Source organism: Cyanistes caeruleus, chromosome 34, assembly GCF_971803275.1.
Source record: "Cyanistes caeruleus chromosome 34, bCyaCae1.hap1.1, whole genome shotgun sequence".
NCBI classification, from domain to species: Eukaryota; Metazoa; Chordata; class Aves; order Passeriformes; family Paridae; genus Cyanistes; species Cyanistes caeruleus.
The window spans coordinates 947270-956944 of record NC_141735.1 but is presented as its reverse complement, the minus strand read 5'-3'; the positions used below and the strand labels follow the sequence as shown (position 1 = coordinate 956944).

General features: G+C 62.6%; 1 protein-coding gene across 1 annotated transcript; it reads left to right on the top strand.

Moving 5' to 3' along the window:
- Nucleotides 1-31: 31 nt before the first annotated feature.
- Nucleotides 32-9462, top strand: TBC1D25 (TBC1 domain family member 25). Its single transcript, XM_086870983.1, has 6 exons — nt 32-333; nt 707-816; nt 900-1051; nt 3032-3153; nt 3244-3453; nt 4861-9462. Exons 1-6 carry the CDS (start codon nt 247-249, stop codon nt 7384-7386), a joined length of 3207 nt encoding a protein of 1068 aa, XP_086727109.1. The 5' UTR covers nt 32-246; the 3' UTR covers nt 7387-9462.
- Nucleotides 9463-9675: the final 213 nt, after the last annotated feature.

The following is a 9675-nucleotide window of genomic DNA, read 5'->3' as shown; positions in this document are numbered from 1 at the left end:
ACTTCCGCGCGCTGCCCCGGATGTTGTTGCCACGGCCGCGGCCGCAGGACGGGCACGGGCGCGGGCGCGGCTCCGGATCCTCCCCGTTCACAACCGCGCGCTGAACGGCCGGGAGGGGGCGGGGCGCGGCGTGACGTCAGCACGGTGATGTAACAGCAGCCCCCCCGCTTCCCCGGCTCGGGGGGGGCGGCGGCGGCAGCGAAACCCCCCCAAAACCCCCAATCCTCCCCGAGACCCCGCCCCAACATGGCGGCGGCGGCGGGGGGCGGGGTCTCGCCGGGGGGCGGAGCCTCGCTGGAGGAGGAGTGCGAGGTTGTGCGCGTGCGCGTCAAGGTAAGGGATGGGGCGCGGTTGTGGGCGGGGCCTCGCGTGGGCGCGGTTATTGTCATTATTATAATGAGTTGTGGGCGGAGTTAAGGGTGGGGTCACGTGGGCTCGGGCAGCCAATCGGCTCGGCGAGGCGGGTGTGGCGCCGGCGGGAAATTTTCCCGCCTCTCGAGTCACGTGAAGGCCCGGCAGCCAATCAGCGGCGCGGGAAGCGCTCCGCGTTGTCGCGGTGAGGGGAGAGCGCCGCCATGTTGGGTCGCCGTGAGGGGCCGGGGGGCTCCGGGACCCTCCGGGACCCCCGCGGGACCTCCCGGGACCCTCCGGGACCCCCGCGGGACCTCCCGGAACCCTCCGGGACCCCCTGACGCTCCTCCCGCAGAAGAACGAGGGGCAGCAGCCGCCCGAGTTCCGCTCGTTCGCCGTGGACCCGCAGATCACCTCGCTGGATGTGCTGCAGCACATCCTGGCCCGAGCCTTCGACCTGCAGGGGTGAGCGCGACCCTTCCTCCCCCAAAACCCCACCTGGGACCCCCCCCGGAACAGCCAGGTGACCTCACCTGTCGCTCTTTCAGGAAGAAAAGCTTCGTGCTGAGCTTTGCAGCACGGGATGGGCAGGGCCAGGACACCTTTGTGCCTCTGCTGAGCGATGGTGACCTGGCCAACGCCTTCACCTGTGCCCGGCCCACCCTGAGGCTGCGCCTGGACGTCAGGAACCCCCCCGACAGTGAGTGACACACCTGGGACACACCTGGGACATCATGGGGTGGGTGGAGACACACCTGGGATGTACCTGGGATACTCACAAATGCAGCTGGATGGGAGAAATCATCTGGGACACAGCTGTGGTACAGCGGGGTGGTGGGGGACACACCTGGGATGTAGTTGGGGCATTCACAGGCACACCTGGGGTACACCTGGGCACAAAGGGACACACCTGGAGCACACCTGGAAAGGGAAAACACACCTGAGATATACCTGGGATAGTCACAGGCAAACCTGGGACACACCTGGGCACAGGGGAACATATCTGGCACACACCTGGGCACAAAGGGACACACCTGGAACACACCTGGAAAGGGAAAACACAACTGAGATACACCTGGGATATTCACAGACATATCTGGAACACACCTGGGCATTAGGGGACACACCTGGAATACACCTAGGGAGGGAAAACACAGCTGGGACGCACCTGGGCACAGGGGACACACCTGGATGAATGGGGACACACCTGGAAGAGTGGGGACACACCCAAGGACCCACCCCTGGGACACTCCGGGGATTTTGTTTGGGTGTCAGGGGGTGCTGAGCGCCCGGGGGAGGGTCCCAGGGTGGGGCTCCCAGGTCCCTCAGTTACCTGTAGCTCAGGTGTGTTGGGCGGGGCTCCCAGGTCTCTCAGTTACCTGTAGCTCAGGTGTGTCGGGCGGGGCTCCCAGGTCCCTCAGTTACCTGTAGCTCAGGTGTGTCAGGCAGGCTCCCAGGTCCCTCAGTTACCTGTAGCTCAGGTGTGTCAGGCGGGGCTCCCAGGTCTCTCAGTTACCTGTAGCTCAGGTGTGTTGGGCGGGGCTCCCAGGTCTCTCAGTTACCTGTAGCTCAGGTGTGTTGGGCGGGGCTCCCAGGTCCCTCACTTACCTGTAGCTCAGGTGTGTCAGGTGGGGCTCCCAGGTCTCTCAGTTACCTGTAGCTCAGGTGTGTCAGGTGGGGCTCCCAGGTCTCTCAGTTACCTGTATCTCAGGTGTGTCGGGCGGGGCTCCCAGGTCCCTCAGTTACCTGTAGCTCAGGAGTGTTGGGCGGGGCTCCCAGGTCTCTACACCTGTATCTCAGGTGTGTCGGGCGGGGCTCCCAGGTCTCTCAGTTACCTGTAGCTCAGGTGTGTCAGGCAGGCTCCCAGGTCCCTCAGTTACCTGTAGCTCAGGTGTGTCAGGCAGGGCTCCCAGGTCTCTCAGTTACCTGTAGCTCAGGTGTGTCGGGTGGGGCTCCCAGGTCTCTCAGTTACCTGTAGCTCAGGTGTGTCGGGCGGGGCTCCCAGGTCTCTCAGTTACCTGTAGCTCAGGTGTGTTGGGCGGGGCTCTCAGGTCTCTACACCTGTAGCTCAGGTGCGCCAGGTGGGGCTCCCAGGTCTCTCAGTTACCTGTAGCTCAGGTGTGTTGGGCGGGGCTCCCAGGTCTCTCAGTTACCTGTAGCTCAGGTGTGTTGGGCGGGGCTCCCAGGTCCCTCACTTACCTGTAGCTCAGGTGTGTCAGGTGGGGCTCCCAGGTCTCTCAGTTACCTGTAGCTCAGGTGTGTCAGGTGGGGCTCCCAGGTCTCTCAGTTACCTGTATCTCAGGTGTGTCGGGCGGGGCTCCCAGGTCCCTCAGTTACCTGTAGCTCAGGTGTGTCGGGCGGGGCTCCCAGGTCTCTCAGTTACCTGTAGCTCAGGAGTGTTGGGCGGGGCTCCCAGGTCTCTACACCTGTATCTCAGGTGTGTCGGGCGGGGCTCCCAGGTCTCTCAGTTACCTGTAGCTCAGGTGTGTCAGGCAGGCTCCCAGGTCCCTCAGTTACCTGTAGCTCAGGTGTGTCGGGCGGGGCTCCCAGGTCTCTCAGTTACCTGTAGCTCAGGTGTGTCAGGCAGGCTCCCAGGTCCCTCAGTTACCTGTAGCTCAGGTGTGTTGGGCGGGGCTCCCAGGTCTCTCAGTTACCTGTAGCTCAGGTGTGCCATCTCCAGGCCCGCTGTTGGAGGACTGGGACATCATCAGCCCGCGGGAGGTGGCGGCGGCCGAGCCTCTCCCCGAGCGCCGCTCGCTGCTGGCGGCCGCCCTGCCCTTCACCCAGGCCCTGCTGGCACAGGTGAGCACACCTGGCCACAGGTGAAGCTTTTTCCCCGCCCCGCCGGAAGCTTCCGGCGCCCTCCCAGCGCACCTGTGCCGTTCCCCGCAGGTGGGCCGGACGCTGGCACGGGCGCAGGCGGCCCTGGCGTGGCCCGAGGGGACCCCGGCGGTGTCGCCGCCCCCTCCCCCTCCCCCGCCCTGCGCCCCCCTGAGCGACGCCGACCTGAGGTCGTACCTGGGCCCAGGTGGGCGCCTGCTGCGGCCCCAGGAGCTGCGGCTGCACGTCTTCCACGGCGGCGTCGAGCCCGGCCTGCGCAAGGTGAGAGACCGGAAACGCTCTTGGGGTGTACCTGGGGGTGGGGTTGTACCTGGGGTACACCTGGGGCACACCTGGGGGGCTTCTGATCACACCTGGGGCACGCCTGGGGGGGCGGGGGTACAGTCAGACACACCTGGGGGTGGGGTTGTACCTGGGGTACACCTGGGGCACACCTGGGAGGGTCTTGGTCACACCTAGGCGGGAAGGGGTACCGTCACACACACCTGGAGAAGTTGTGATCACACCTGGAGAAGTTGTGATCACACCTGGAGAAGTTGTGATCACACCTGGAGAGGTTCTGATCACACCTGGAGAGGTTGTGATCACACCTGGAGAGGTTGTGATCACACCTGGAGAGGTTCTGATCACACCTGGGGAGGTGCTTATCACACCTGAGGGATCTGCTCACACCTGAGACGCACCTGGGGAGGTTTGGATCACACCTGACACACACCTGGGGTCCTCTGAGCCACACCTGGGGTGTTCTGGTGTCACCTGAGCCACACCTGGGGTGTTCTGGGGTCACCTGAGTCACACCTGGGGTGTTCTGGTGTCACCTGAGTCACAGCTGGGGTTCTGATGTCACACCTGGGGATCCTCAGGTCCACCCTGAGCAACACCTGAGAGTTCTCTGATTCCACCTGGGGTCACCTTTGAGCCTCTCTGACCCTCATTGTCCCTTGGACAGGTGTTCTGGTGTTACCTGTTCAGTGTGTTCCTGCTCTCACCTGCCCCATCCCTCCTCCAGGTGTTCTCATCTTTCCCATCCCTCTCTCACCTGCCCCATCTTCCTCCAGGTGTTGTCACCTGTCCAATCCCCCTCTCCAGGTGTTCTCACCTGTCCCATTCCTGTTCTCACCTGTCCCATCCCCCTCTCACCTGTCCCATTCCTCCTTCAGGTGTTCTCACCTGTCCCATCTCCCTCTCACCTGTCCCATCCCCCTCCAGGTGTTCTCACCTGTCCCCACCCCCTCTCCAGGTGGTCTGGCGTTACCTGCTGAACGTTTTCCCACTGTCACCTGTCCCATCCCCCTCTCACCTGTCCCCACCCCCTCTCCAGCCGTTCTCACCTGTCCCATCCCCCTCTCCAGGTGTTCTCACCTGTCCCATTCCCCTCTCACCTGTCCCCACCCCCTCTCCAGCTGTTCTCAGCTGTCCCATCCCCCTCCAGCCGTTCTCACCTGTCCCATCCTCCTGTCCAGGTGTTCTCACCTGTCCCCATCCCCCTCCAGGTGTTCTCACCTGTCCCCACCCCCTCTCCAGGTGTTCTCACTTGTCCCATCCCCCTCTCCAGGTGTTCTCACCTGTCCCATCCCCCTCTCACCTGTCCCCACCCCCTCTCCAGGTGTTCTCACCTGTCCCCACCCCCTCTCCAGCTGTTCTCACCTGTCCCCACCCCCTCTCCAGGTGGTCTGGCGTTACCTGCTGAACGTTTTCCCCGCCGGCCTCACCGGCCAGGAGCGCCTGTCCCACCTTCGCCTGAAAGCGGCCGAATACTCCTCGCTGAAGGTGGCCCTGGCCACCCGCACCCCGCCGGCCGAGCTGGCCCAGGTGGCCGCCGCCGTCCGCAAGGACGTGGTGCGCACCGACCGCGCCCACCCCTATTTCGGCGGCCCCGAGGAAGGTCACCCTCACCTGGCCGCCCTCCAAGCCCTGCTGACCACCTTCGCCCTGGGCCACCCGCGCTTGTCCTACTGCCAGGGCATGTCGGACGTGGCGGCGCCGCTGCTGGCCGTGCTGGACGACGAGGCCCAAGCTTACCTGTGCTTCTGCTCCTTGATGCGCCGCCTGGCGCCGCGTTTCCGCCCCGGCGGCCGCGGCCTCTCGCGGGCGTTCGCTCACCTGCGGCGGCTCCTGCGCCGCGCCGACCCGGCCTTCTGGGCTTTCCTGGCGGCGCGCGGCGCTCACGACCTGCTCTTCTGTTACCGGTGGTTGTTGTTGGAGCTGAAGCGCGAGTTCGCCTTCGAGGACGCGCTGAAGGTGTTGGAGATCACCTGGAGCTCGTTGCCGCCGGCGCCGGCGCCGGCGCGGCCCGGGGTGCCGTTGTTGGGGGCGCCCCTGGGGGCTCGGAGGGCGGGGAGGGGGTGGAGGGAGCGGCGGGGGCTGCGGCCGCGGCCGCCCAGGAGGAGGAGGAGGAGGAGGAGGAAGGTGGTGGAGGAGGAGGTGGAGGGTGGTGGTGGTGGTGGTGGGGTGACGGAAGGTTCTGGAGGTGGGTTTGGGGGTTTGAAGGGTTCTGGGGGTGGTTTGGAGGGTTGTGAGAGTTCTGGGGGTGTTCTGGAAGGTTCCAAGAGTTCCAGTGATGTTCTGGAAGGTTCTAAGAGCATCCAAGAAGGTCCCAAGAGCTCCAACGATGTTCTGGAAGGTTCCAAGAGCATCCAAGGAGGTCCCAAGAGCTCCCACGATGTTCTGGAAGATTCCAAGAGCTCCAGTGATGTTCTAGAAGGTTCCAAGAGCTCCAGTGATGTCCTCAAGAGTCCCAAGAGCTCCAGTAATCTTCTAGAAGGTTCTAAGAGCATCCAGGGAGGTCCCAAGAGCTCCAGTGATGTTCTGGAAGGTTCCAAGAGCTCCAGTGATGTTCTAGAAAGTTCTAAGAGCATCCAGGAAGGTCCCAGGAGCTCCAGCAATGTTCTGGAAGGTTCCAAGAGCATCCAGGAAGGTCCCAAGAGCTCCAGCAATGTTCTGGAAGGTTCTAAGAGCATCCAGGAAGGTCCCAAGAGCTCCAGAGATCACCCCAAGAGCTCCAGTGATGTCCTCAAGAGTCCCAAGAGCTCCGGTGATCTTCTAGAAGGTTCCAAGAGCATCCAGGAAGGTCCCAAGAGCTTTGAGAAGGTTCAGGAAGGTTCCGAGAGCTCCAGGAAGGTCCAGGGGAGACCCCCCAGGGATGGTGGAGAAGCCCCCGAGGGCTGCGAGGACTCCTGGGGTGGCCCCAGGAGGGTGGAGGAGGGCACGGACGCCCTGGAGATGGAGCAGAGACCCCAGAGCCTCTGCTGGGGGGCTGGGGGTGACCCCAGGAGAGGACACGGTGACCCCAGGAGAGGACACGGTGACCCCAGAGAAGGACGAGGTGGCCCCAGAGAAGGACGAGGTGGCCCCAGAGAGGTTCAGGGTGACCTTGGAGATGGATGCAGCTTTGGAGAAGGCCACCATGACCCCAGGGATGGCCACCACGACCCCAGGGGTGACCACCATGACCCCAGGGATGGCCACCATGACCTGAGGGATGGCCACCATGACCCCAGGGATGGCCACCACGACCCCAAAGATGGCCACCATGACCCCAGGGATGACCACATCTCCAAGGATGACCACCATGACCCCAGGGATGGCCACCATGACCCCAGGGATGGCCACCATGACCCCAAGGATGGCCACAACATCTCCAAGGATGGCCACAACATCTCCAAGGATGGCCACCATGACCCCAAGGATGACCACCACGACTCCAGGGATGACCACCACGACTCCAGGGATGACCACCACGACCTCAAAGACGACCACCACCACCCCAAAACCACCGCCAACACCCCCACCAGCCCCGAAGACCCTTGGGGCGGCCGTTGGGCTTGGGAAGACCCTTCCTCCTCCTCCTCCTCCTCCTCCTCCTCCATCTCCTCGTGCTCCTCAGCCTCATCCTCCTCGGACGAGGAGGTGACGGTGGAGGACGACGGAGCTCCTCTGCCACCGCCAGAAGAGCTGGGCCAGGGGAACCCCTTCCTGCTCTTCGTCTGCCTCGCCATGCTGCTGGAGCAGCGCGACGCCGTCATGGCGCGCGCCGGCGACTACAACGAGGTGGCCATGCACTTCGACCGCCTGGTGCGGCGCCACCACCTGCCCCGCGTCCTGCGCCGCGCCAAGGGGCTCTTCGCCAGGTACCTGGAGGGGTGGGGAGGGTCGGCGCCCGGGGGAGACCAGGTGGGGTCTCCGTCGGGGTAATTGGGGGGTGGGGGGGTGTGTTTGGGGTCTTTGGTGGGGGTGGGAGATGGGGAGGGGAGGTGTTGGAGGGTGGTGAGTCCATAGAACATCTCAAAGGGGTTTTGAGATCATCGTGGAAGGCTTGGAAATTACTGGAGGTCTGTAGGACAAGGTGGAGACCCCGTAAAACATCTCAAAGGGGTTTTGAGATCATCTCGAGGGTCTCCAAAGTCATGGGGGGTCTGTAGGACAGTATGGTGACCCCATGGAACATCTCAAAGGGGTCTTGAGATCATCGTGAAAGGCTCCAAAGTCACTGGGGGTTTGTAGGACAAGGTGTAGACTCCATAAAACATCTCAAAGGGGTTTTGAGATCATCGTGGAAGGCTTGGAAATTACTGGAGGTCTGTAGGACAAGGTGGAGACCCCATGGAACATCTCAAAGGGGTCTTGAGATCATGAAAGGCTTGGAAATTACTGGTGGTCTGTAGGACAGTATGATGACCCCATGGAACATCTCAGAGGAGTTTTGAGGTCATCGTGAGAGGCTCCAAAGTCACGGGGGGTCTGTAGGACAAGGTGGAGACCCCATGTAACCTCTCAGAGAGGTCCTGAGGTCATCTTGAGGGTCTCCAAAATCTCTGGAGGTTTGTAGGATGAGGTGGAGACCCCACAAAACATCTCAGAGAGGTCCTGAAGTTGTCTAAAGTCACTGGGGGTTTGTAGGACAGCATGGTGACCCCATAAAACATCTCAGAGAGGTCCTGAGGTCATCATGAGAGGTTCCAAAGTCACTGGGGGTTTGTAGGACAAGGTGGAGACCCCATGGAACATCTCCAAGGGGTTTTGAGGTGGTTGTGAGAGGTTCCAAAGTCACTGGGGGTCTGTAGGACAGCACTGAGACCCCATAAAACATCTCAAAGGGGTTTTGAGGTCATCATGAGAGGCTCCAAAGTCACTGGAGGTCTGTAGGACAGGGTGGAGACCCCATGGAACATCTCCAAGAGGTCCTGAGGTCACCTTGGGGACCCTTTTGTCACTGTCAGGGTCTGTAGGACACCGTGGGGACCCCACCTGGGCTCAGGGGGGTCCTTTTGGGGTCCCCAAGGTCACCTCAGGGTCCCCAAGGCCACCTCAGGGACCCCAAGGCCACCTCAGGGTCCTCAAGGCCACCATGAGGTCCCCAAGGCCACCTCAGGGTCCTCAAGGCCACCTCAGGGTCCTCAAGGCCACCTCAGGGTCCCCAAGGCCACCTCAGGGTCCTCAAGGCCACCCTGGGGTCAGCAGGGACTCCCAGACCTCCCCTCCCAGTATAAACCAGTACAGCCCAGTGCCTCCCTGCTGGGTTCTGCACCACCACGGGCCATCCCAGTATAAACCAGTATAAACCAGTACGGACCAGCACAGCGTCCCGTCTGGGAGCTTCAGCAGCTGCGTGGCCTTGGGCTGGACCAGTACGGACCAGTACGGACCAGTACGGACCAGTACGGACCAGTATGGACCAGTATGGGGCTGGGAGCCCAACTGGGAGCCCCACACGCGTCGCTTTGTGCCGGACCAGTACGGACCAGTACGGACCAGTATGGACCAGTATGGACCAGTATGGACCAGTGCCTTGCCGTGGCCTTCAGTCATCCCAGCACGCACCAGTACGGACCAGTACGGACCAGTACGGACCAGTATGGACCAGTATGGACCAGTACGGACCAGTCCGGCAGCCAAACTGGGAGCTCTTCACCGGCGTGGCCTTGCGTCCTCCCAGTACAAACCAGTACAAACCAGTACAAACCAGTTCAAACCAGTTCAAACCAGTCCGGAGCTCGCCCAGGATCTCTTCACCCGCGTGGCCTTGCGTCCTCCCAGTACGGACCAGTACAGACCAGTACGGACCGGTAGGGTGTCCCCACTGCTGCGTTGATGCCCGTAGGCCTTCTCCCAGTATGGACCAGTACAAACCAGTTCCTGCCCCTCCCCTCCCCCCACCCTGGGTGCCTTCTCCCCTCCCCCCCCTTTATTTATTGCCCCTCCCCCCCCAGCCCGGGGGGGTCCCGGGGGGGTCCCGGAGGTGCCGGAAGCGCCAATAAACGATGCCTGGTACTGGTGCGGCTCCCAGTATGGACTGGGATGGACTGGGAGGGGGCTGGGGGCTCCCAGTATGGACTGGGATGGACTGGGAGGGGGCTGGGGGCTCCCAGTATGGACTGGGATGGACTGGGAGGGGTTTGGGGGCTCCCAGTATGGACTGGGAATGAAATGGAGGCTCCCAGTATGAACTGGGATGGACTGGGAGGGGTTTGGGGGCTCCCAGTA

What these genes read in the sequence shown, in the direction of transcription:
- TBC1D25 (XM_086870983.1), top strand. Translation starts at nt 247, where the DNA reads ATGGCGGCGGCGGCGGGGGGCGGGGTCTCGCCGGGGGGCGGAGCCTCG. An exon ending in CGTCAGGAACCCCCCCGACA is followed by an intron (nt 1,052 to 3,031) that starts GTGAGTGACACA and finishes TGCCATCTCCAG; the next exon opens with GCCCGCTGTTGGAGGACTGG. An exon ending in TCGAGCCCGGCCTGCGCAAG is followed by an intron (nt 3,454 to 4,860) that starts GTGAGAGACCGG and finishes CCCCCTCTCCAG; the next exon opens with GTGGTCTGGCGTTACCTGCT.